This window comes from Eublepharis macularius, chromosome 5 (genome assembly GCF_028583425.1).
Source record: "Eublepharis macularius isolate TG4126 chromosome 5, MPM_Emac_v1.0, whole genome shotgun sequence".
Lineage (NCBI taxonomy): Eukaryota > Metazoa > Chordata > Lepidosauria > Squamata > Eublepharidae > Eublepharis > Eublepharis macularius.
Genome location: NC_072794.1, coordinates 102588272 through 102616122, shown reverse-complemented (window position 1 = coordinate 102616122; position 27851 = coordinate 102588272). Strand labels below are relative to the sequence as shown.

Sequence of the window (27851 nt, the reverse complement as noted above, 5' to 3'; positions counted from 1 at the left end):
CGAGGCAGGCAGCGCTACCGCGGCAGTTCGTCTTCGGCTCCACACGCAGGGGAAGTCCCAGCCCACAGAACCGGCACTCCGCGACCGGAATTAGTGCGCACGAGAAAGGCGCGTCCTCCCCTTGCAGCCGCTAGCCCAGCCGGAGTGTCCCCAGACAGCAAGCCGCTTTTGGAGCAAGCGCGCGGCCCGAAGGTAGGAGCCCTTGGGGGGGGGGGGAGCAGGGAGAGGCAGGCAGCCCTGAGGAGCGGTGTCTGGGGGCAGATACCGGATTCTCTCGGTCTCTCTTCCGTCGCCGACGCTCAGAGTTGCAAGTAGCAGCAGCAGCAGCAGCTGAACCCCGAGCCAGTTAAGCCACCGAGTCTAAAAGTGGCTTGCAGATGACTCCCGAAGCCTGTTTTTGCCACGCAGAGGCGGGTTTTAGTGGCATTTCCTTCGAAGTATGCCTGGGCATGCAGTCGCAGCGCCCAAACCGCTTTCAGTTTACTCCCGAGTAAGCGGCCGTGTCTAAAGAGTTCCTGTAGGCGCTGCCTAAGAGTATAAGTGTGCATTGAGAATGGAGCCTGCCTCTGCCGCTGCTCGGTGCGGATCCAAGAACTCAGCATTAGGCCTGTGTCCTTTTGCCTCTGTCTGGCTCAAAGTTCTTCACTTTACTGGCTTGTTTGCGCTACTCTTGCTCTCAGCTGCCACCTGCGCTGCAGCCCGGTTCCTTCTGCCTTCCTGCCCTACTACACGCTGCTGCTAGGTGAACTCTAAGGCTGAGAGGGACCTAAGTGTCATTTTTGGTTTGATACTAAAGGGGCTTGCAGTATAATGTACCATATGGCTTTGTAGTGTCATCAGTTAACTACTACTTAACTTAAAATACAATAGAACTACTTGTAAGTGGGTGCACACTTTTCATTGAAGAAGGAGCCTGTAGAAGATTTAATTTTCCATGTTTAAATGAAGAGTAACAAAGCATGAATAGAAGCCTTTTCCATATGATTTCATATCTTCCTTGCTTATTTTTCTTCCCCCAGCCTTCCCTTAACTATTTTCTCTGCTTCTCTGGAAGCAAGGTGTATTTGGGGGAATTTTCCTAGGATTGCAATACGGAGGCCTTAGATCTGTGCCATAACATCAGAAAAAGTTTCTTGTTTAAAAATAGGAGTTGTGGGGAAGTGTCTGTGAACTGCAAAATGGAACATGTAAAGGCCTGTATATAGTGCAAAGGAAGGACCTCTGTGCTGGAGTGGGAGGACAGAGGAAGAAAGGAAGATGGAGCATGTGGGAAGGATGGGCGGAAGGGTTGATGGAGGATTCCATTATGTTTGAGCAGCAGTGGCTTGCTTAGTTGTTGCATAAACACTATGGAGTAAGGCAGGGAAATCCCAAAGATCTTTTGATGGACCAAAAACCTCTGCTTATGGATATGATATCACTTACATAGTTTAGGAGAGGGGGAATCTTGATAACAATAGCCTATTGACAAGTTACAGTGAGCATGTATATAAACAGTGTATGCTTGATTTTCTTTATGTGTGTGTTGAATAATTCTCACATTATATTCAGTTGAATGAGTGATTTAAACCCCACCTTTATACGGGTAGTGGTCCCTGGTTTCATTTATCAAATGAACACGTTAGCACTTTCTTATGGACAGATGCACACATATAGGCTGTGTGTTCACTGTAACATGTGAATAGGGATACTATTGAGACATCTGGGGAACATTAAAATGCAGTAGAAGGCATCTTATATACTGATCTGTACTTCCTGCCATGGACCTCCTATCAAGTGGCTGTGGGAGGTCAAAGTGGCCCTCTTATTGTAGCATATCCTTGAGGGGGTTCTTGGGGCTGCTAGATGTGGTTCCAGTCCAAAGGGCAATATCAACATTACAGTGGGTTAGCAGAGTGCTGGATGGTATTCTGGTGCTCAGTACTGTGAGGGAATGTCAACTGATTCACGTCAGAGACAAATTCCATCGTTAGTTTTATGCAAACTCCTATCTAGCTAATTTCCCCATCTCTATCAATGATGTACTATTTCAGAGAAAAGATTTACTGTACATTTTCTTGCATGTATAAAGCTCAGTTGAACAGCTGGTTTTTGCTTTAACTCAGGGACTTGATACTATTGCTTAAATATTTCACAATCATTTTCTGTGTAGTGTTGCTGTCTGCTTGAGACTATTGTTTTGTTTGCCAGGATGATGGCATTAATGGTATCTTGTCTAATGGATGGGACTTTTATTCTACCTTTTCTCCAAAGGACACAGGGTGGCAGGCATGGTTCTCCTCTCTTGGTATTACCTTTCTAACAACTTTATAAAGTGGATTATGCTAAGAAATGACTGGTCCAAGATTACTCAGTGAACTTTTTTGTGATAGTGAGGCTTGGGGTGGAACTTGGGTCATCAGCATTCTAACTACTATACCACACCAGGGCAGTTAAAGCTTCATGGAGAGAATATTCTTGGCTTGTGCAATTTTGGAAGTTTAATGGAATGATAGTATAACAGGTGAAATTCCAAGATAAGGTACTTAAAAAAACCAATCCAAAGGAAGTCTACCCAAAAGTAAGTCCTATTTTATTAATGGGGCCGGCTTGCAGGCAGGATTGCAGTGTTGTGTTCTTATTCCTAGGCATCAGAATAAGAAGGCAGAGTACTTTCAAACAAGAGCACAGTTTAATAAGTCAGGATCTTCCTTTGTGTGGACCTATAGTGACCACAACTTCTTTCTCCCTGTTCCTGCCCGCACTAAGTTCTGAAGTGGAATGATAGTAGTCTAAAACTCTGGACTGGGTTCAAGGAACAGAGCTGTCAAAAAACCCACATGCAGCCTTAAGGATGTCAAAGTAGTTCTGAGCAATTTATTCTTGTCTGGAAGATGACTGTAGGGGAGAGTTAATTTAAGACATCGAGGGGGGGAAGGAATGGAAGAGAAGAGCAGGGGTAAAATGAAACGAAAATATGAAAGCAGAGAGATGTAAAGGAAACAGATTGGGTTGTAAGTGAAATCTCTGGAATAAAAAAAGATCTGTTTTGGTTTTGTTCTCTGCTGTGCAAGGCAGGGGAGCAAATGCTGTTATGTTGGCAAAGTCCTATTCCTCTAAATATGCAATCCAGCTGAGTCTTAGGAATTTGGAAATTCCCAGCCTGGTGAATAAGTTGACCTAGTCCAATAAGAATACCAAGGAGGGGGGCAGGAAGAGAAGTCTTGCAAACAGAACTTTAACTTTCCCAAATCTGGCTTCAGCTGTTGGTTAGAGTAGAAACCTCAACTGAGGAAATTCAACATCCCATTAGCTGTACTACCATGCAGGAAGTGGTCGTCCATAAATATACCAATAAAATTTCTGCCGGGTGGCAGAGGAAGAGGATCAAGTTGCCATTTAAGACATGTGTAGTACTCTTATAGTCTGTTTCTTGGTACAAAGGGATCCAGAGCAAAGGCCTATTGAGATGGCACTAGGAGTACAAATTATGAAAGGAACAAATTTAACAACATAATAAAGATCTCACATCTCAGTTAGGTTTACCAAGGCTGTGTCAAGAGGTCCATAGTAGTTAACCATATCCAGTACTGGTTCTAAGTGGGCCCTTCTGCCCACTGCAAGCCCTCCCTCTCATGCCTCCCTCTCTAGCCACCTGTGTGTCCCCCATTATTGAACACAGAAACATAGAGCTTGAAGTGATTCCAAGGGTCATCTACTCCAACTCCCTGCACATTGCAGGAAATTCACAGCTGTCTCCCCCCTCACCCTCCCCAGTGCCCTTGCTCTATGCTCAGAGAAAGGCAAAAAAATCTCCAGGATCCCCAGCCAGTCTGGTCTGGAGGAAAATTCCTTCCTGATCCCAAAAATGTCTTCCTGACCCCGAAGTGGTGATGAACATTACCCTGGCAATTAAGAAGGGGTCATGAGAGCCTAGCATCAGCTCATCCCTTCATGACCTCCCTCTTCCCATCTGCATCCCATCATATTGAGTCATGGAAGCATCATTGCTGTCAGGTAGCCATCTAGCCTACTTAGGACAGCCCACCATCTGACTGCATCCTTCAGTATTCTCAAGTCCTCCTGCTGCATGTATTCACAGCCACCTGCTCTGCATTCTTGCCCTTTCCCTGACAGCACTGGCTGTTGCATGCAGCTGGTAGTGGTGCTGCCCACACCTACATACACTTCTCCACCTGTGTTGGCAAAATGGGTTGGGATAGGCACAGGTGGGGGGAGGTCAGCAACATTGGGCCCCACCAGCAACATTGGGCCCCAGCAGCTGCCCAACCTCAAGGTAGGGCCAGACCATATCTCTTATAGCAAGACAAATGTGAAGTGAGTTATTGCAAGTAGTTGGAGAAGAAGAGAAATGATCCCCTTTTGGCTTGGAAACAGTGTGTGACAAGTCACTGCAAGGGGGAAAATAATAGCTTCTAGGAGAATCAAGTGAATTCTGCAGTGTTATCTTTCTTTTTTAGAATCTAAAAGAGGATACAATGTACACTGTAACAGACTAGCCAGACAAACATATTATTAAGTATAATGGTGAATTCAAATGGGGAAGTTTCCCAGTTTATGGGGATGGTCCTGGTGGAAGGGCAGAACACTTGAAAGTTTCACTATGACACCTTCTTTGTGCTTTGTTTAGATAAACATGATCTCCCACATTACATTGGCTCTGTTCCTCCTTGTGGCCTGCAACAGCAATGCAACACAGCAGAATACACATTGCAAACGGCTTGTCACTAAAGACCATCTGAAAAATCTGTCAGACCTGGTGAGTTACTTCTGCATGAAATAATTGGGATGTATCTGGACCTGTGCTAGAATGTATCACTTAATCTGGTAGTAGCCTTGAGGTCCAGCCCAGTCCTGTAACTGGACTAAGGAGCTCATGATGGTGACAGAGATGCCTGGTTCCTGTGGGGCTGCTTGAGGCTGGCACAATAACTGTTGGAGGTGAAACCTGTCCTTGTGTAGCTGGCTGAGGACCGCAAAGGATGCTTGGTTATGAGGAAAGCTTTTGTAAGACGATTTGTGTAGTAGTATTCAATGCGTGTAATTGTTCAGAGTACTTCATATAAGATCATTTTTGCAGCAAGTTCATGCAAGTTGGTTGTAGAATCCCCATATAAACAGGGCGGGGGGGGGGGACTGAGTGGCTTGCCTAAGTCCAACTTTAGACTGGTTAGCCTCTGTCACTGTGCTGCTGTAGCTGTCAAGTGCTAGGAAAACAAATGTGTGAATTGGGAAGGGAAGCCATGGCTGGGTGAAATCAGATTCTTTGCTCCCAAATTCTGCATCAAGAGACACTGGCCGATTCCAGATGACTAACCTTAAGTCGCTTCATGCCGCCCTCTTCCGGATCGCGACGGGGAAAATGCGAAATATCGTGTTTCCTTGCGCGAGTTTTGCGCGATGACGCGCAAAACTCGCGCGAGGAAACGCGATATTTCGCATTTTCCCCGTCGCGATCCGGAAGAGGGCGGCATGAAGCGACTTAAGGTTAGTCATCTGGAATCGGCCACTGTCTACAAATCCATACATGAATGTGTATGCTTAATTTGCACAGTTTTGCTAGTCATGGGGCAGCTGAGCAGGGCACTACAGTCTACCCTAATGGGTTGTGTGGTTTTGCCAGGCATCACACCCTTTTTCCCCCTAGTTGGTCATCCAGGACAAACACTTGCTTTGGTAGTTAAGTCACGGGATTAGAACAGCTACCATTTCTAGCATTGATTTCTGTGCTGGTACACGTAATGTATACAGTCTTGATGGTACACCAACATGTTCTCTGCTATTCAATGGTCCATTTTAATAGGCTAGATCAGTACTAAGCTTGGGGTACTTGCAGGCTTGATAGGTAGGGCAACTGCCTGCTTCCTACTGGTGTTGAAGCAAGACACTGCAGAAAATGAAGAAGAGAGAGATTTGACAGAATGAATTGAATAAAATTAAGCCCATTTAATAGAGATTTTAACATTGGGGTATAGCTGATAAGGACCTAAAATGCACTGTAACTTCTTGTGCAGTTCTGCTACTACACACTGTAGAGGAACAGGTCTGTTCAAGCATTCAGGGTGAGCAAGGGTACAATGAAAAGGTGAAAACACGCAGACACAGCCCCCTTTCCCTGCATTTATCCTAAACATTGTTTAAATAGGAAATATTAGTCTAAATTCTTCCCATTGTCTCCTGCCCCATGGACCTGATGAGGTCCCTAGGTGAAAGTTTATTCCTTCATGGCATGTGCTTCCCTGGTCAGAAGATGGAAGTTAAGAGCTTCTTCTCTGTGTCCAGAGAATTTATAATCTACCCTGGGGAGAATCTGTGTTCTCCCCCCTGCCCTGCCCCGGGGTCACTTTCCAGCAGGAAATAAGAAGTAAACTGTTGTTCTTCTTGGGCCAGAGACGTTAGCATAAACAAAAATTGAATGCTTGGAGCTTGATGGCTCCTTCCTTGAACCCACACCTTTCTGCCAGCTGTGAGTTTGCAGCCGAGTTCCTCAGCACATACAGAATGTAGTGGTGGGCATTTCTCCATAGGCACGTTTCACTTATGCTCTGTTACCAGAAAAACTACTTCAGGGAGTAAGGAAAATAGTGATAGATGCATAATTCCAGTAGAGGTTTCATGTTATATCTGTTGTAGCAAAAAAAAAATAGTCCAATGGCACCTTTAAAGACAAGAAACATTTATTCCAGCATGAGCGTTTGTGAGTCAGAGTTCACTTCTTCAAGTGCAATGGAAATACCTTCTATAGCATCTGAAAAAGAAAGCTCTGACTCTTAAAGCTTTTGCTGGAATCACTGATGTTAGTAAGGCAAGCTGGAGGCTCAGTCACAGGGTAACACTAATGTAAAATTCTGGTAATATTTGGAATAAGTCAAGATGATCCTAAGTTGTAGCATCTTCTGGGAATTTGTCCTCTGTTCTGAGAGCTCTCATGATTAGTTGGCACAGATTCACACTCTGATCTTGCCTATTAAAAATTCTGTACAGTTTAATCAATTGATTTGGATTTGTAATAAATAGGGAACTGGCCAAATAAACAAAAGGCAGAGGCCAGTTAAATAAGAGCAATGTAACAAGACAAAGATCAAGTTATGGAACCTTGTACTGGAGCTAGCAATAACCACCAGGTCTTCCACACCACTTGTAACTCCTAGGGGGACCTCATTGATCCATAGAGTTGTAACAGGCTAGAGATCTTCCTCTCCTCCTGCGTAGTAGATCACAAGAAGTACTATTACCCTCCATCACCTCCAGTAAAAGAGTTCTTGTGTGGTATCATTAGCATATCAATTCAGGATTATCGACATGTGGGGCTTTCTACGTGGCCCTCTTGGTCCATCTATTGGAAATCTTGTTTACTAATATTATTCAGAGGCTCATTTATTCCATAGGCAGCTTTCAAATACTGGAGGATTTGGTTATCAAGGTCAACTTTTGCTACTATATCAATAACATGTTGCCAACCTGCCATCTTTAAAATATCAGAAAGTGCTCAACCATAAAGGCAGTATCTGTACCTGCTTGAGATAGCACAGGCCACCTACCATGCCAGAAGTTGTTGTGCTGCTTCTTGGCTTGCTGGCTGTCCATTGATAGATGGAGTGTGAATTGTGGAATCCTTCAGTGCAAGGGATTCTCATGAGTACTTGTGGGTGCTTGTAAAAACAGGTATTTCCTGACATCCAGACAATACAGCTAGACACTTACCTACTTTAAAAGCAAATTTTAAGGGGGGAAAGGTGCGTATGACCACAAAGGTAACGTGCCTGATTCTTTAGGGATACAAGTCAGTCTCTCCCCTTGATTGGACAGGGCTAGAAATTAACTAACAAGAAGGTTTCTTACTCTTTTAGGTACAGGACAGCTGAACAGGTATGGGAAAGGGCCTGGAAACTTTTAGAGCTGCTCATAGAAAAAGCCCAGAGTTGTACAAACTGAACTTCAGTATTCCACTGAAAGCTGCCATTGGCTGTTGTCTATGGATACAAACTGGCATCTCTGCGATGACATCCTTTGCATTGGAAAATAAAATGAAAATCAGTTCAAGTTTATACCTGAAGTAACTATGATGACTGCATTGTAACCATACATGCCTAGTGCCACTTGCTCAACTAGAGTGCCTGGGCTGAGTAAGTCGTTCTCAGCCACCAAGTATGATGTCTGGCAATGCTGTCCTCCTTTCCACCACCCCCACCAGCACTGCAGCAACAGGCGTCTTCCCCAAGCCCTGCACCAGCCCCTCTGTCGGCCCCTCAGCTGCAGGAGCCTCCACAGAGACCCAGGCCACCTTGCATGGTGGAAAAGCAGCAGTGCAAGCAGCCCAGCCCCAGCCAGGCCCACGGGAGTGTTTTGGCAACCGGGGCAGGGTAGGTTGACTCTGGAGTGCTCAGGGAGCTGCTGAGGAAGCTTCAGCAGGAACAGGGACAAGCCAGGCAGAAAGCTGAGCAAACACTCCTTCCTAAGCTGGGATGGGGAGGGTGGGGCCAGGGAACTGCAGAGGCTTTCCTCCTCTCCCCCTGGATAGGCTGGGAGAAGGGCTAATCAGGTGGGGATTGGGTGGAAAGCCAGGGAGGGTGGGAGGAGGAATCTCTTAAAAGCACGTTCCTGTGAGAGCCCGGGGAGGAAAAAGCAAGGGAAGAGACAATTGGAGTGTGCTGTTGTTCCGAGGGTAGGAGAACGAACAAGGTGGTGCAACCCCCGTCCCTGCCCATCTGAGGCCTGAGGACACCTGGCTGGCCAGCTGATTGCCAGACAGGGGCATTGATGTGGGAAAAGCCTCACACATAACCTCTTGTGTTGGGTGCTCAAAGGTGTTCTGCAAGTTAAGTGGTTGTGGCTGTATGCGTTCTCTCCCTTTGCCAGTGTGCCTTATATTCTTGAGGCAGAGGGGCTCTGTTCCTAGAAAGCCGAGAGTTTTTTTTGGGGGGGGGGGTGCTTTGGCTGGGTACATGAAAAGGGCTCACCTCCTGTCCTTGAAAAGGTCTCACAGACCCCCAGGGGTCCCTTAACCCCACTGTGAGAAATGTTGATAAAGGAGAGACTAAAACTATAGAGAAAATACATTATACTATAAAGGCATATGTTGCATTCCATCTCCTGTTTGAAAAGGAGAGAGAACAAAGGTAGTTGCAAATAAAACTCTAACTACTTAGTGACCTTTTAGCCAGCACTAACATTTTCCAAAGTTACATAACCTGTCCTCTTTAGAAATCTAGCTTTTGAGTCAAAGCATAATAATAATCTTGTCGCCACAAATTAAGCATAGGTTCTTCTTGACTAGCGGAAAGTGGTTCACAGCTCTTGAACGAATCTCTTAAAGACATTGTTCAGAAATAAGTCTCACATCTCTCCAACTCGTCCTCCACAGAGGTCTACATAGCCTGTGTGGTTTTTTTTCCTACCCAATTTCATCCTTATGACAATCCAGTGAACTACGTTAGGCTAGGCTGAGGGCCAGTTCACATATTAACATCCATATGGTTGCCACTGGGATGTGTGCCTGAAGTTCCGTGCTGAGAATTTAATACCTGGGCATAAAAGAGCCTAATTAAGACTGTTGCTGTGCAAAGAAGGGGCTTAAGCCTTCTCCTGCACTGTGTTCCTGATGGAGTGCCCCAGGGAGCCACTGTTGCCTGGTTTAGGGAGCTAAGATGTAGCCATCTGGATACATTAGTTTCTCAGCTGGGCAAATGGCAGTTCCCTAGAGTTGTTTCAAGTTGGGAAAACAGCATGATGGGGGGTGGGCTTCAGCTTTTCCTCTCCACAGGGTAATCCAAATCAGGCCCCCACATGCCTGGGCAAGTTCTTGGCACAGAACTCCAGGAGCACATCTGATGGTCTGTGTATCTGCTACATGGGATTTGTAGAAGAATTTTGGGCAACTTGATTCATTCAAGTGTCAAATTGTACAACTGGTAGAAGGATTGAGATCTTATCTGCATCTTTAGTTGATTCTTTAACAGCTCAAGTGACACACATCTAACTTTATGGAGTCACTTGCAAGGATCTTAATATTAATTCTATTTTCCATGAAAATAGCCTTATTTATAGAACCCAAATGAAGCAAATTTATTGTAGAGCTTCAGCTGAAATGCAGATAATATTTTGGACTTAAAGTGTTACCACATTTCACAGGGAATCTGTCTGCCTCTAAGCAGTGGAATTAATAAGAGTAAATTTTGTCATTTTCCCTTTAAGAGTTGTGCTATGGAAGAAGCTCTGCTGCAAATTGGAAATATTGTGCCATTTGCCAAGGATTGGGTTACTTAGCTGGTTGTTGCTGTGTCTGTGCAGCTGCTGTTGTTTTTAGTTCTACAGGAAGCAAGACTTCAGTATGCTCTTGGGCAAACTAACATGGGATCTCTCTTTAAATATTGAAAATGAAACCAAAAGTGAGACTCTTCCTGCTATCTGTCTTTCCCTGGTCTTTAGGATATTAATTAAGCTGTGTCTCTATGCTCTGCCAGGGCTGCACAGTGACTAACAAATGTTGGCAGCTGTTCAAGCTAGATAATGAAGCAATTGTTTCCAATTAGGCATGCCTTCCTGGCAGTCCCATCTCTTGCTAGTAGGAATCTCAGGTCCCCTGGTGGGGGCGAGGGATACTCCACTCCCACCCTCTGACCCTCGCCACCACTCACCTGGCCAGTGGTGGGTGGGGAAGGTGGAGAAATAGGCCTCCCAGGCACGATCCTAGGGCAGTGCGATGACGTCACTTCTGGGAAGTGATGTCATTGTGCCACCTCGGGAAGACAAAAGAACAAGATGAGTGCCAGGTCTCCCCACCCCCACCCCTTGCTGGGAGGCAACCCTATTTTCCAGCCATTTAGGAGAGCTTGGAGAATGACTTGGAGCCTCCAAAGACAACCAGAGCTTTGAGTGCAGAGGGGTTTTTTTTAGATTTTTTTAAAAAAATTTATTACTTACATTAACTAACAATACAGAGGGAAAGAAGGGGGGCAGGGGAAGGAAAGAAAAAAAAAACAGCAACATATAACAACACTACACTACAAATAATGCTTTCCCTTCATACTGCCATTATTAAAAAATTAAAACTTTGTAAAATATTGATGGAGTGGTTGACCTTGCAAAATACAGATTACAATCCAAATGAAGTCTTCCTCCCCCTCCCTGGGCCTCGGACGCAGTTCTCTCTGAGAAGCTGCAACCGCAGTGCTTGTTCCCCCCCCCCCCTCAGACTTCAAATCCTTTTCTTCTTGCTTGGTGTCTTGCTGAAATTCTTGGTTTTTGTCCTCAAAATCCCTTAGTTGATCTTCTGATGTTATCTTGTAAGCTTGATTTTTGTAACTAAACCAGATACCTTCCGGAAATAGCCATTTATACTTTATTCCACGTTCCCTCAGAAGAGCTGCAAACTTTTTATACTTAAATCTCCTTTTCCGAACTAGGAACGGAACGTCCTTCAGTATCTTAACTTTATTACCCAGAAAGTCCAGGTCCGCATTATATGAGTTATATAGGATAGTGTCTCGGATCCTCTTAGATGAAAAATCGATGATGATCTCACGAGGCAGCTGACGCTTCGTTGCATATTTTGAAGAAGCCCGACGGACTTCCAAAATGGCGCTTTTTACCTCTTCTTTAGTTGCCCTCGCGGGTGTCGCCAATAGTTCCGAGGCCAGATCCCTTAAATCCTCATTTTCCTCCTCTTTCACGTTCTGGAGGCGCAAAATTGTCTGTGTTCATTCCACTTGTAGCCTGATCAGCTGGTTCTCCACCAGCTTTAACTCTTTGTTCGTTGCCCTCACGAGTGACGCATTTTCCCGAGCAGACTTCTCTGCCCCCCCCCCGCTACTTTCTTAATGGTTTTCACTTCGCTCTCAATTAAGCCCACCCTTTGATCTGTTTCATTCAGCTTGTCAACAAAGGGCTTTATGGCTTCGATAACCGACCTCTTCACCAAGTCCTCGAGCGACTCTCCTTTCCCCTGCAGGGCAGCCGAGATTGACTTGCCCAAAGTGGGACTCTGCTTTTTCGCTGCCATTTGGGGGGGGGGGGGGACCGCCGACCAAGTTCTGAAACTCAGCGAGGGGGAAGAAACCCGAGCCTTCATAGCTTCAGATCCCACCACTCCTTCGCGTGCGCTTGTAATAACAGAAGGGATTCGCTTACTTACAGGCTTCTGCCTAGTTCTGCTCTTTGCCGTTTTCCATGGCCCGGCAGCACTCGAGGTGCCGCGCACGTCTGCCGGCCTCCATAGGAACAAACGGGCAATTTACCCCCTGCATCGATTTCAGGGGGGCTCTTCCCGCCTCCCTCACTGGGAGTCCTGGGGGCTAATCTTCGCAGATCAGCCGCCCGGTCAGGCTGCTCGGGCGCTTCCTCCAGGACCTGCGGAGAGGAGCGTCCGACATGGCCGAGAAAACGAAACCGAATCGCTTTGAGTGCAGAGTTGATGGCCAAGGTCACTAGAAAAATGGAATTGGCACTCAAGATGGAGGGCAGAAGATGACAGATTCTTACCAGACTCCCACTTGTTTGGAAGCAGATGAGCAGCATCTGTAGCTAGCTAGAGAACTGCAAGAGCTACACCTATTTCCTATTCTTCAGTCTGATAACTGTTATGTCATGTATGCTGTCTCTGACAATTTGAAATACATTTGTTCATTCAGACTAAAAGGGAATCTTGATCTTTTGATTAATGCACATTGTTCTGGGGGAAAAGCAATACACATGCTGTATATTGCCTAATCTTCAGTATCTGGGTTGAGCAGAAGGAAGCAGATAGGAAAGGGTAGTATAGATGGAAAATTTCTGCATCTTGCTAGATAAACAGCAGAGATAATGGATCTTTAGCTGGTGTATTTATTTTGTTTTATTCAATTTTTATACCATTTCTCTTCAATTAAGATCTCAAAGCAATTCACATCAATTACAAGAGTTAAAATAATACAAAAATATATATTCAATAAAATCAGAAAACAGCAGCCTAATAAAAATAATTAAAAACCACTCTGGTCCCAACCCCAGTCGGTATTCACAGGGTGATTGTTGTGGGGTAATAATAGCATACTTTGTAAACCGCTCTGAGTGGGCATTAAGTTGTCCTGAAGGGCGGTATATAAATCGAATGTTATTATTATTATTATTATCATCATCTATAAAAACCTGCAAATAACATAAAATTGCAGGTAGATAACATACACAGCAATTTTTTCGCCTCACAATTAGGATGCAAGTGGCTGGCCTGACCTGAAACTGCACTTACTTTGGCTTGCTGGTACTCTAGCAACATCCCAGATGATGTTCATGTATATAGAAATGCAGCTGTACTTTAAGCATCACTATACTCTACTGTAGTATTGTGTTCTTGTTTGTTATTGATCTCCAAGAGTTTTGAAGAGCAGCTGGATGAGGACTTTAAGCCCCTAAGAATAAACAGCATGGTGTCATCCTAGGTCTCCAGAATCCTGTAATAGGCTCTTAATGTGGCTTGGAAGAGAGATTCTTACCAATAAGCTTGATTTTAAGGTAATAGGAACTGAAGTCCTTGAAGGATGTGCCCTAACTCCATGCTGCTTCTGTTACAGATGGATACCCAGATGAAGAGTTCCTGCCAGCTATCCTTTAACTATGTGGAAGAGAGTGATCTGGTAAGAACTGTTGGATGAATATTTGTTTACTATTCCTTCCACAAGAGGCTGCTATAGCCATCTAGGAGCACCTAGTGCAGTGGTGTAGTTGTCAAACTGCTATTGCTGTACATTGTCTTACATTAAAAAACACTCACCTTGGGCAACTGTTTTAGTCTTAAAAGCATTTTGCTCCTTGCAAATACTTTATGTGAAATTCTTTTTCTTAATATTCTCCTAGACTTATGATTTAATTAGAGACATTGTAGAAAAGTCCTGGGGTGGGGGGGAGGAAACCAGGTCCCTACCCCCAGCTGTCACATCTCTACCCCTTCAATATCAACTTACCAGCAAAGGAGATTTTGCATGGCTGCTAGAGAACTAGATTATTGATGTTGCAGTAAAACATTTGCCAAGAATTCTGGGGCATATTCCAGAGCAGGCTCTTGGATCAAGTGATCCACTGCCCTGGTCTTACTGTGCTTTTAAATTGAGTTAACTGGAACAAATCTAACCTTGACTCCAGTAGTGGCATGTTGCAGGTAAAGATTAATGGTAAACAGCATATTCCACCACTTGTCTGCTGTTGCTGATCTTTTCACTGTGGAGTTGCTGGTAAGCTCTTGATCACTCCCAGTGTCCTCTGAAAGACAGTAAAAAAATTGCTGCTCTGGAGTAAATTTGGCACGGATGAATTTGAGGTTAAGTTACCAATCTTGGATGAAGAAGGTCTAGGAGTAAATCTTATAGGAGAAGACTCCAAGATAATATGCAGTTCCTCAGTTTAATCTCTGTAAAGTGGAGTCTTTCTCTCTGGTACATTTTGGACGGTTTCCACAATAAAGACTGGTGCTCATCTCTGTTGCCTTCTAGAACCACCATATCTGCTTTGTCAAAGCTGCATATCGCCCACTGGGAGACCTTCTCCGCAATGAAATGAAATTCAAGAAAAATACTACAAACTTCGAAATTCAACACGCATTGCTCCAAAGTCATGAATATCTTGACAAGGATTGCTTTAAAACTAAAGCTGATGAGAGCCAGGTACTTCCTGCTGATCAGGTTCCTTGTTCTTACAATTGCTAAGTAAATGATGTTGACTTTCAAAAGGCCACAAAGCCAAGTCTTATGGGTGTCCCAGCACTTGAACCCCAGTAGCTTGCTGCTTCCCTAGCTGGCACATCTGTTGCAATTTAAAGTAGTGTGTAGAATGTGGTCATGCAGGTGTTGCAGGCTTCTAATTGAAAGATCCTGTAACATCCCAACTGCATATTTTTATTTTTATTGTTCCAAAATATCTTTCACCAGTTGCACTCCTCCTTGCCATCTTGGGCACTGGATATGCAGTTCCTGATGCTTCTCTGGGAATCCAAACCAGTCTCAGTTGCTAGAGATGCAGCAACCTGCTTCTGCAGACTTACTCCTCTTGCTGGTTTGAGGTGACTGCCCCTTGCTATGTCAGCTGCTTTCAGAGATGATGTTTTTTTAATCAGACAATCAGTGTCTCACTTGTGGTGTATTTTGGTTTAGAGCTCAGCACGCTGCATCAAGAAGTTATCTTTGTCTGCAGAAGAGATGCTAAAGCTGGTGCACAGGTACTTCAGTCTGGCTGCAGAGCTTATCTTTAAAGAGGAAAATTTCAGTCAAGACTGCAGCAGTATCTTCGAGAAGTGCTCAGACTTGCATGACGAAGCTACCTCCTCTTCAGGTAAATGGGGATTTGTATCTGCAAACAGCAGTTCATGCATTATGTTTATAAAGCTAAATGATGGATTCTATGGATGAGGGACAGGAGCCCCATGGCGCAGAGTGATAAGCTGCAGTACTGCAGCCCAAGCTCTGCTAACGACCGGAGTTCAATCTTGGCGGAAGCCGGGTTCAAATAGCTGGCTCAAGGTCGACTCAGCCTTCTATCCTGAGGTTGGTAAAATGAGTATCCAGTTTCCTGGGGGTAAAGTGTAGATGACTGGGGAAGGCAATGGCAAACCACCCCGTAACAAAAAGTCTGCCAAGAAAACGTCGTGATACGACGTCCCCCCTGGGTCAGTAATGACTTGGTTCTTGCGCCTTTATCTTTGTGGGTGAGGGAAGGTTGTGTATATTTACAGTGAGTTTGATCTGTTGCTTGCATTTTTATGTGCATGTCTGTAGTATGCTTTTATGTCTACTAAAAACATGTGTTTAGTTGTATGTTTTGGTTGTTTGTGACCAACACTTGAGACTGCTAACTACCTTGAGCAAGCATCTGTACCCATCTTACAAGATGTCACTATAACAAATCTCTCACATGGTTATTTAGAACACTTCAAGTTCCGAAAATGTACTGTGTACGCCTCTTCAGTTTCAGTCAAGGGCTGCTTATGCATAGGTAGCTGTAGCTCTTGCTGCAGCTGAACATCTACCTAGCAGTTTCCCCCACACTTTCCTTGCCTCCAGCCCCTCATGGATGCCATTTAAGCCCCTACCCCCCCCCACACACACACACCAGAGCACTTTTAAAAATATGACTGGGAATTGTTAAACTGCTGTAGCATTATAATTTGTTTTCATGATCTACTAGTTCCCAGTTCTTTTTTTAAAGTGAAAGATGGGAATTATTAACTATGTAGCATTTCTAATTTTTTAAAACCCTCCAGTGTGTGTGTCTGCGGGGGGGGGGGATCTGGGATGGGGGCTGAAATGGAAATGGCAGCAATGTGGGCAGATCAAAGAAAAATGCACTTTCCTAGCCACATGGAACCCAAAGGTCCTTTGTTTGCAGTGTTTTTGCAACATCATATCAGACCAGGTTTAGGAAAGATTGCAGTGAAGTAGGGAAAAGACAGAAGTAGGACAAGTAGAGGATGACATTTAGATGTTCTTGGCCACAGTGCTGCTGTAAGGAGGCCAAAGTGGAGCCAAAACTCTATATGGACACAGCTCAATAATATAAAAGGTCCAGAGTATGGGGTTTTTGTTTAACATGAAGGATATTGCATTTTCCTGGGATTCTAATACTGTTGGATTACATCTAGTAAAGAACTACACAGGACCTCATGGCTCCAGAGAAGCTGCAAAATATGTGGATAAAGGCTTTTAAAGCACAATATTCCTGAGGCTTCACTTCATGCATCTCAGGAAGTGGGCTCTAACCCACAACAGCTTATGCTACAAAAAAACCATTTGTTGTGGCAAACACAAAGAATGAGTTGTCACTTAAGGCTAACAAACATGGTTATTCCACTGGAAATGAGAACACTCTTGACATTCAAGGGTTTTGCTCATGGAAAAATCAATTAGCTCCCATGTACCTGTCTGTTGTCTATCTGTAGTTGGATGGATATGCTAGAGTCCAGAAATAGCCTGGTGTGCCTTGGCTTACAAACTTGAACTTTGTTAAATTCATCCTGACCAAGCATTGCAACACTCTTGGTAGCTTGCATCCCTCTTAAGAGCCACAGTAGGCATGGGAACTGATAACAAGACAGTCTTTCTGGCTGAGATGCCCATTGTACTTTTGAAAGCTGCTTGTATGATTAAGGAGAGATGCTCACCTATATGACCAATCTGTGTTTTCCCTGGAGCTGGCAGTAGACAGACATGATCCCATGAGCTGGCTTCTTGCCATCTATCTCTTTAGCTTAGCCAAACAGTCTCATGCATATCTGGGTTCTTCTGGATATCCAGGAGGCCTTCTTCCCTCTGGGTGGTGCTTTGTAGTACTGATATGGAGAATGCAGCATATTCTGTTCCTGTGTTCTGTCTGTGTGGCTCCTGAGAAGAAGAGCAAAGTATGACTAACTTGCTACTTCCTTTTGTATCTTGCTTGAATAACTTCTTGCAGTGGTGATGTATGGCTTTCCTTTCTGCGTGCAGCCATGTAGTCTCATCTTCCATGTTCTAGGGTATGTATTTGCTTTGGCTCTTTAACCAGCTGGATCCAGACTGAAGCTGCATGAGCTTTCTTTGCTGCTGCTTCTCCTAGCTGATCTTGTAGCTGCCTAGAAGTCCTTTCTGGGCCTTCTCTTCCTTCTGCCAATTCCTACTTGTGGCTTGTCTTGTTGGTTCTGACACTTGTCTGCCAGACTGAAGTCAGTCTTCTTATGGTGGTTTGAGGGCAGGGACTGAGCCAAGCCTAAAGCCTCTCTTCTGTCCCTTGCATCCTAGAGGCTGTTTACTCTATAGCCTCTCTTTCTGTATCTGGATCTTTCAGGTGTGGTGACTGACCAAGACTGCAAGTGTTCAGCCACAGTCCTCATCCCTCAGGGACTTGCGACTTCTTTCCTTCCGACTTCTGAGTCTCTTCCTTCCGTTGCACACCAGCTGGACAGCAAAGAGACAGCTGCCAGCACTCTTGAACTATTCAGGCTGCTTGGCACCACGCAGACTCAAGGCCAGCCAGAGGGTAGTACCAGGCCCAGGGTGCCCAGGAGTACCTACAAAGGCCCAAACATGGACTTTGGGTCTGCTGCTCACACTGCCATATCCTCAGAAGAATTGGCATTGGCAGCTGTACTGCAGGGACCTGATTCTGTGGCCTTCCAGGATTCAGCCCTAACCCCACATCCTTGGTTCCCAAGGCCCAGTAACATCCCCCCCTCTCTTTCCAGCCAGCAGCAAAGTGAATCCATGGGAACTGAATCTACTCTCCCTGGTTCTGGAGCTGGTAGCAACCAAATATGGCCCAGTGAGTCACCTTCTCAGCATCTGTTTCTTTCTGGCTTAGCCAAACCTTCCCCCAATAATCAGTGGCTTCAGACAAGAGTTGTGGACAAGGCCATTTCGGAATTTGCATCTGATTTGGGTGGTAGAACTGATAGCAGCAGCACATCTAGCCTAAGCCTGGAATCCTTTGCCACTTTGGAGCCATTGGACAGCTCAGGGAGGGCCTTCAGTCGCAGTTGGGCAGTTCTCCCACCCAGTGATCCACCACTGTTCCCCATCCTTGGCTCTGAGGAACCACTCTCCGTGACCCAGCAGCCCTTTAAAGCATCTCCAAGGCTCATACCCCTGGAAAGCAACTCATGGGGGGACCAGGGCAGCAGAGGCAGAGCCCCAGGAATACAGCAGAGTACCCAGCTCCGAGAGAGACGAGCAGGAAGAGAAGAAGAGGGCCTGGCCAAGGACAGGGAGCCTGAGGATAACCTTTCGGGGCCCAACTTTGATCTGAGCTTCATTCCTCCGAACACAGACAAGTCCAGCAAGAATCCAGAACTCAGAGATAGCCAAAGGATGGCTCTGATTTATGTGCTGGGGCCCAGCATCTTGGGAATCCTGTTGGCAGTAGGAGGCCTCCTGTTCTACTTGCATAGATCCAGGGTAAGGTCTGTTCCGGCTTCACAAAATATTTTCCCCTTGAACTTCCCTGCCTCTGCCTTTAATTATTCTAAAGCATACTCCCCATTCCAGCAGAACTCTCAATAGTGCATGGCAGAGCTCATCAATCCCTTTTATCCCCCACCTGTCTTACTTGCTCAGGATGCTGAAAAGGACTAGTCAGCTAGATCCTAGAAGGAACATCTGTCCTGGTGCATTTCCTAGTTTCTCTTGGATTCCCTGTGCATAACACACACATGTTCTACAATCTCAAGGTAGAGCCATGCCTTCTGGCACAGCATCCTAAAGTTAGAAAGTGCTTTCAGCTGTTAAAAGTACAGCACTAGGAGTCAGTGCCCGGATGAGCTTGGTGAATGGTCTTCCTTATGCCATGCCTCCATCTGTGAAATGAGAAGTGTTCTGTAACCTTACGTGTCTGTGTAGGCCAGGGGTTGAATTTGAGTTGGGGCAGCTAACTCATAATACCTCTTCTCAGCAGAAACTGGATAAGTGTGTATTGATGTGGCAATCCCCTGGCACATTACTGCAATGCTGTGAACATGTGCTTCATCTTGCTGACAGCTCTTACCCTTCAGGCTCTGGATAAGTGTTAACAGTTCCTATTGAGCATTCTTTCCTTTTCCTCTGTGGGCAAAAATCCAACATATTTTTACTGTGAGAAGGGAGAGGAAGCCAGGAGTATCTCCTGACTTTTCAGAGGGAGCTGTTTTTCACTCAGTGTGCAAAAAAAGCCAGATCTTGTTGGCAGGAGAGAAGGATGCAGTACACTTATTCTTAAGGATCTAAAAACTCTAGATAATCTTCCCATAGCAGAAAGCGTTTGCTACTGCCAATACTGTAATACTACAAATGATCTGTAGTGGTATGCTGGTGGGCATATAATCCAAGGTAGGATTAGAAGGAGAAACTCAGCACTTGCATGTGAGTGTGCTTGAACACTAATCTTCCAGAGGAGGAAAGTGTGCAAACTGCAAGGCATTCGAAAGAGCTTAGGAGACTGGTGGCATGCCTTACCTTCCTGAGATGACTTCCCTCCACACACCAAAAGATGTGCAGCAAGCTACTTCCCAAATTGCTCGTTATCAGTGCACCTGGTTAGTGGTTTGAATACAAACAAGTAGTAGTTCCCCACAATGTGAACAGTTGCTAGAGCAATGTATAGCTGCTCCAATAACAGCTGAGGCTCACCCAGGCAGAAGCACAGTTGTCCAAGATCCCCTCCTCCTCTCATCCACTGGGACACAATGGGCAATGAAGTCTCCTTACTTGTTCTGTGTGTTGAGGTCTTTTTTCTAGTGCTCAGTCTTTCTTCTTTTTCAACAGATGCTAACAAGGAGGCGACAGCAGAGGGTGGGAAGTAACATGGAAGAACAGGAAGGAAGGTAAGATGCTAGAAGGCCATGCAACTGTCACAAACGCTTGTCTAACTTAGGCTTGGGCTGACCTTCCTCTACCCTGAGGTAAATCTTCTCCTCACCAAGCGCATGCAGCAGAATACTGGGCTGGGAAGCCCTTAGTAGCGTGGTTGAGTTTAGCTTCAAGCTTCTTTCTTGTGCCACCCTTAAGAACTATATAAGTGGTATGGTTACCCAGACAAGTTTAAGTAGGAGAAAAATCAGGGTTTTGTGCTTCCCTTAGAAAGGAACTGGCACACGAAGGTCAGGGAGATTCAAAATGAAACAGACATTTTATTTACAAGTAGGTAAAATAAGAAGGCATGTAGGCAGGTGTTTAAAATTGAAATAACTTAAGAGGTGTTTGAACTGAATACTTCACAGGTGTGAGGCACAAAACACTTGGTGTGGATCTTAAGTTGCTGGCTTGTATGAGAGATGTTGGTGTGATCAGATTTAAAGATGTTAAAGTGAGATCTTTCTGAGGTTGGCACTCCTTCACAAGTTAGGTGCTCCAAGTCTAACACCTACACAGCACGGCTTCCCCTTTTCTGCAGACCTTAGGGTACTACACTGAGTCAAATCCCTTTTAAGATACTGAGCAGGTATTATAGTTATACCGCAGCTATAACCCTGTTCCTGTGGCCAAAGGGGAGACTCCTTTCTACCCACTTCCTTGGTCCACTATCATTCCCAGATCTCTTGTGTCTACACAGAAGTTAGTCTTGTCTGTCCCACTTTAGTACAAGGACTAAAAGTGCTTCATAAACAGTATGATTTTTCTTGTTAAGGGGACACCTTCCCATTACTTCCTTACACCAAGGACTCTTTGACTGACCCTCTCTGGTCAGAAGCCAGACTCGAACTCCTTTCACTCTTCAGTTTACTCCAACTGTCACCCCTCCCTCTAGTAGCACCAACTGTCACCTCAACTTTCTAACACCAACTGCCATTTCAGGCTAGCCACAGAAGAGGGAGGGCATGCCAATCATCCTCTCCTCTTTACTGCCTGGCAATCCCCAGCATTTGAAGCTGAGTCTGTCACAGCAACTGGAATGTAAAGCTAGGGCTCTTGTGTCTGGCTTCTCCTTGCCATGGTTAACAATGCCTCTTGAATACTTGCAAGCTCTGAACACTCAGTCCTTAAAAAGAGAATTCTTGGGTGCATCACATAGAAGCCTATGGACCTAACACTGCTGAGCCTTGCTTCCTCAATTATCTACCATCCTACTGTGGAGGGCAGAGTCCTCCAGTGATACATTATGTTCCTCCTTTGATTTCAGTATCTCATTCTGCTTTTCTTTCTTTCCTTTTTTTGCAGCCCACTGAGGGCAGAGGAGGAGCATTTGGAGTTGCAGATTCAGGGGGAACTATGAGGTGAGATGGTGCATCTTGACCAGAGGAGAATGTATGGTCTCATCTTGTAACAAACCTTGAGGTCTGCACACAGTCTGGATGGAAATGAAACCTTGAGGTCTGCACACAGTCTGGATGGAAATGAAATCTTCATGCTTGGGGGCAACATATCAGTCTACCAGATGCTGGCGACAGTCATCCAGAGAAAGCTGGTGCCTTTATTTTGTGCTTGGGAGCTTTTTGGCTGGCCACTATTGGAGAGAGGCTGCTGGGTTAGATGGACCCCTAGACTGATCCAGCAGGGCCACTTTTGGGAGGATTTGCTAGGAAATTCCAGAAACAAGAGTTATTGTTCCTAATAGCCAGGCAAGTGCCGTTGGCCACATGCAACCTGCTACCTCATTTCATGTTTACAACCAAAGGAAATGGGTGCAGTGGAATGTGGCTTTCTCCTCAAGGGCAGTAGCAGATAGGGATCTCTGCAACTTACCAAACATTCCTAGTTTGTGGGGGAAAGCTGTAGAACTCCCACTCTTGCGTGACTGGCTTTGTAAATTCTGTACATGAGCATGACATCAGTTAATGTGAATGGAAGTTGGGCCTCTTGCGTAGACCAAAGCTCAGAACTCTGGGTGAAGGTCACTCTGCTTTGCAAAAGGCCATGGATTTGGACTGGAGCTTGGAGAGAGGCATTTTGAACAAACCTTGCAGGAAAAGTCTCAAAATGCACCCTTCCAGAACTATCCATGGGGAAAATTGCCGTTGTTGTTGCAGAAGTGCGTGTGGCTTGCCTTGCATTCCTGTGACCTCACTGAGAGCAGAACCACAAGTGACAAAAGGCACAGATTGGACACTTGTCAGCTTCCCTCAAGTTTTGATGGGAAATGTAGGCATCCTGGTCTTGCAGCTTCGCTCTCTGACTGCTGTCCAATGGACTCTTCAACTGTCACTTGTCCAACATTCCGCCAAGCTGCCTACATTTCCCATCAAAACTTGAGGGAAGCTGACAAGTGTCCAATCTGTGCCTTTTGTCACTTGTGGTTCCGCTCTGAGAGTCTCTCTACACAAGATATCTTACATGAGAATGCTCAAGTGGAGGGAGACACAATGCTAGGCGGGAAGCATAGTTTTAAAAGACAGAGCCAAAGGCTCTGTCAATTTTACCTCTCTACAGAGCCAGCAAAGATAGCTCCTCAGAGGGTTTATCTTAGCCTCCTGGAAGGGGAGGTGAAATTGACAGAGCCTTCAGAGAGATGAAGAGGAAATTAACAAACCCGCTGAGGAGTGATTTTTTGTTGGCTCTGTAGAGAGGAGAAATTGAACTAGGCTTCACAGCTAGCATTGCGTCTCCCTACACTTCTTGTGTAAGATGTCTCGTGTAGAGAGACTCTAAATGTAGCTTAAACACTTGACTGCTTCCAGTCGTTCCCTTTATCTCCCCACCTCCCCCACCTCCCCCACACATATGGCAGAAGGACAGATAGAGGCTGAGCCAAAAAATATTTGGCTCACAGTTCCCTCAGAAGGCTTGGGCTAAGTGTATGCCAGGTGCACTTTTAATATTTTGCCTTGGCCATAAACTCACTAGGCCGCCTTGGGCAAGGTGGTATGGGAAGGGGGATTATATGTTAATGAAGCAGCTGTATTGACAAAGCACTGTTCCCTTTGGCAGAGAACCTTTCTCCTGCTAGCTTCTTTCCACTGAAAATCCCCCTCCCCAGATGCTTTACCTTGCATAAGATGCATCTGGAACCTTACAAGGATAAACGCTAACCTTTCTCTGTTGACCTATGAGCTGCTGCCCCCCCCCCCCGTATTTGTGAAGAAGTTTGGTTAAATGCAGCTGCAGTATAACATGAATTGGTCCTGTACAGGCTCTGCCAATACAGAGTTAATGGTGATCTGTCTAGAAGCACTTCAGTATCATGCTTCTTCTTAGTTCGAGGGAACAATGTATGTTCAAAGTATGGCTCAAGCCACAGAGTGCAAGTGAGGGAAGATTCATGGCAAAAAGTAAAATCTTAATATACACTTTACATTTTAGTTTAGCTGCCTGTACTAGAGGGAGAGTTGCATATCGGAAGTACTTTTGTATACAGAAGTGCTATATATAAATGCTTATGGGGAGCTTTGAGGTAACACCTTTGTTAGAAGGTAATGGTCTTGGCAGTTGTCCCAAAGGCAGGGCTCACACTTCTCCATAAATTTTGTCCCATAGCTCTGGCAGTTCTGCTGTCCTGTTAGGCACAGTGTGTGAAATGGGGCACATGATGAGCCCATTCACAACTTCTGCTAGCCACAGATGGCAAAAGATGCATGGCTCAAAATTGGAATCTTCTACATTTCATGATGGAGAAACTTCCAGTGTGACCTCTGTGCCTCACCAATGGCTCTGAACAAGAGACCTTGGTAGTGGTGGAAAGTGCTGTCCAGGCACAGCTGACTTATGGCAACCCTGTTAGGGTTTTCAGGGCAAGGGATTTCAGAGGTGACTTGCTATTGCCTGCCTCTGTGTAACAACCTAGGCTTCCTTGGTGGTCTCCCATCCAAGTACTAATAAGGGCTGACCTTGCTTAGCTTCCAAAGTTGGATGAGGTGGATTGGGATAGACCTTGTTAGCCAGCCAGAATTCTTCTTGGTGATTGTCTAGATTCCTTTCAGATGGAGGATCCTTTGAGATGGAGGATCCTGTCTTAGCATGAAAATCTGTACCTTGCAATGGCCCAGCAAAGCCCTTGGAGGGGAGATAAATTTGTTAGCTACTTTTTGCACTGGATATTGTGGTCTGATTGGTCTCTTCTTTTCAGCTGGGCTTTTCTCTTTGTTGGATGAGAAATCACATGGGGTTTGGACGGAATCCCCTTCTTCATATGGTCCTTTTGGCAAGAAGTTAAACTGAAACCTGGGATATAATTACCATCTCTTCCTGTGGGGAAGTCTCTTTCTCTGTGGCAACCGAGGGAGTCGGGAAGAAAATGGACACTTCGGCACTCAGGTCTGGCATCCTTATTGCCACATGCTGCAGTGAAACCCTTGCTTTGCCAGTTGGCCAACTTGCTGAATTAAACAGGAAGAAACCCAGAAGATGCCAACAGTCTGGAAACTGACTTGGGCATTAAAACTCCTAATCTGATGGAGGGGTAAGCGTTTCTAGGAATTGCTGTGCCTGCTGCTTTCTGGCATGAAAAGGGCAACATCTACTCCAGAATGCCTCCAAGGAATAGCTGAGATTGAACAGCCACATGTCTGGACAAGAAGGGAAAAAATCTGTTTGACTAACTCTAACAGAGTGGCTGGGTTCACTTCTAAAGGAACAGGCTTTTATGCCGTCTAGCTGCTTTTTAGTCAGATTATCTGAAGCAAAATTACTCATGGCAACTTGTGGCTGCTATGAAGCAGGCCTATATTTCCCCCCTTTGACTCATGCTATGTGTGTAAGTTATTTTCTGGGCCAGTATTTCCCCCCTGCCGGACTTGCCCCCCCCCCCCGCTTTCTTAACTTCCCTCATAGCCTAGTGTATTGATCAGAGCTGCTATTGGCTATCCCAGTGGGTTTCAATAGTTCCTGTTCTAGAACTGCAAACTTTTAATTACAACTTTTTAACGTGGGATCCACTTTTAATTCTTTTTAACTAGGTTTCACACCATTACCTTTTAATAAACTTAATTAAATCTGCATAAAATTGCATATGAGAAACAGTGCTTCCAAAGATAAGCATACTTCATATTAGAGGATGCCTTCTATAACACATGAATGCATTAATAAATTCATGTATTTTTTTTTCTTGTAGAGAAGGAACTGCCTCTTATAAACTGCAGATGGTTAGAAGTTGTTTAGTTTAAACACCTTGACCAGCTGAAGAGTCACCAACTAACTGGACAATAGATTAAACTTACTGATTTAAAAATCGGAATTGTTGTTGCGGACCTGATTTTTGCCTCTATCACTTTTCTCCCCACCCTTTACCAGAGCAGTGGTGAGGGGGAGGAGAGTGCATCCTTCCAATTGGCCTAGTAAGCTTTTCCTGATTTTCTTTTGCAAGAACAAAAAGTAGGTACCTCTCACATTGCAGGAGAGAATCAGGTAAACACTCCCCAGCTATATTTCTTCAGCTGAACTCATGCCCTGTTTCAGTCTGTCTGCAGAAAGTGAAATAAAGACCAAAAGAGGTTTACTTTCCCCTCCCCTCAAGAAATTATCTCCTGCAAGTGCCCACTGTCATATAAGCATTATGCATGCTTGCCGTGTAACATGTAGTTTTGCGCTTTAAATTTTAGTCTTGGAAGATTGCAGAGCCAGTACACAGGAGGCTTTCTTAAAGAGGAACCTTGTCACCACTGTCCCTTTCCATGTTATAGTGGAGAGTTAATTATAGAGTGCCAACTGAAGTTGCCACTGCCCATTTTTTAAATGAAGCAAAGCTGTTGGTTGCACTGTATATACTCAAATGTGTTGTTGCCATGTTCAGAGAACATTCCAGTCTTGCACCTAGGATCCAGGCTGTGACTGGCATGTGTGCATAATATGGTTTTGTGGCTATCCAGGCAGGATGGCAAGAGGCAGGGCCAGTCTCTGCCTCTTCTTGGTCCACCCTTTTTATTTCCCTTGCTAGCTTTCTCTTAAGTGTTTGTGGCAAATCATTAATGACCCTGAGCTGGCCTCGGGCTCAAAATGCTGCCTTTCTGCACTATGTGCTAGAGAAACTTTTGTCAGAGGAAGGTGTGGGTGTAACTAACCTCACTGTAAGGAATTGACACTTAATAGTGTTGCAATAATGATGCAAGTGAGCCCGTGTTTGCAAAGTTTTGAGACTTGTCTTCTCAGTGTGCCAAATACGTTTATATTCTGTAAAGCATTCTGTTTTACTGTGGGTGCAACATCCCGAGCTGCTAGGGCAAATGGCTGTGTGTTTCTCTAGCAGCATACATCTTGATGCTCATTTAGCTAATCCAGTAATCCCAGCAGTCATGTTTTTTTAGCTTGTCTTGAAAGAAGAGATCAGCTTCAAATATCCACTTGCTACTCTTCCATCATCCTAGTTTCTCTGCTGTAACTTGTAAAACAGCTTGTTGACATGTCAGAGGCTGGCAAGATCCTTGCTAACAGCAGCAAGGATAATGGAGGTTTACATCTAAGGCCATTAGTGGCTTCACTGAGCCTTGGATCCAGCATGCCTCATACTTGGTTGAACAAGGAAAAATTGTTTCCTAGTAAAGAAGAGTAACTTTTTCTTGCACTGTTGACTATAATATAGAGATAGTTCTGCAGTGCCTACAAAACCACTTCCACCGCTCCTTTGGTGTGCAAGTTTACCATCATTCAGGAGAGATTTTTGCCTTTTAACTGCATGCTGGAACAAACTGTACCAATCAGAGTTATCAGCAGCTCCTGTAGATTAGATGGGCTTAAAGGATGCTGTGAAGAGAGCCACATGAGATCATGATCTTCCCCATCAGAGCAGCTAGATGCAATAGCTGAAAGAACCACCTATATTTTTAATAGTAAATCTTGACTGCCAGATGCTAGGGAGAAACATGGCATGCATACTGCCTTGCTTGGTCAGCCAAATGACTTTTTCTTAGTATGCTGAGCCCAATATACCAAGGGGAATCCATGGCCTGGAAGGTATTATGTTGGAGATGAGCTGTGTCCAAAGAGCAGCAGGATGTGCAGCTATAGAGAAGGAATTCATGATATCTTGGGGGCAGCTCAGGGTGACCGTATCATACTTGAGATGGGTGTCAGACAAGAACTTAAACCTATTTTGAATTGCTTAACCCATTGAGTGGAATAGATATAATCATGACTTCTATCAAATGATAGGAATGATCCTCTTGTGTGGGTGGCTAAGCTTGTGATGCTGAGCTGGGGCAGCAGTTTTTATACTCCATCCTGAGTATGTACTTGCTGGCAAAGCAGACCTTGGGCTAAACCCCTTAATGCCTATATTTGCCCATAGTTACCCCCACCTCTCTCTCTACATAGGAGAAACCAGTTGGGAAGTTTTTCAAAGGAAATTACAGATCTGGTTCAAACTGTGTGTATGTGTGTGTGCTTTATATATATATTTTTCAAAATGAATTTTATATAAAACAGTTTAAATGTCTATTTAATAGAAAAGAATGTATTTAATAATAAACACAAATGTTTAACACTTTTTAACTTCTGTGTGCAGACATGATTTATGATGCTAAA

At 44.8% G+C, this 27851-nt stretch overlaps 1 protein-coding gene across 1 annotated transcript; it reads left to right on the top strand.

Annotated features, from left to right (window-relative positions):
• Nucleotides 1-4: 4 nt before the first annotated feature.
• CSF1 (colony stimulating factor 1) lies at nucleotides 5-27812 on the top strand. The gene is made up of 9 exons (XM_054981542.1): nucleotides 5-192; nucleotides 4631-4759; nucleotides 13548-13610; nucleotides 14463-14633; nucleotides 15120-15297; nucleotides 17782-18887; nucleotides 20229-20287; nucleotides 21621-21676; nucleotides 24463-27812. The coding sequence occupies exons 2-8, from the start codon at nucleotides 4637-4639 to the stop codon at nucleotides 21673-21675; spliced, it is 1755 nt and encodes a 584-aa protein (XP_054837517.1). The 5' UTR covers nucleotides 5-192; nucleotides 4631-4636; the 3' UTR covers nucleotide 21676; nucleotides 24463-27812.
• Nucleotides 27813-27851: the final 39 nt, after the last annotated feature.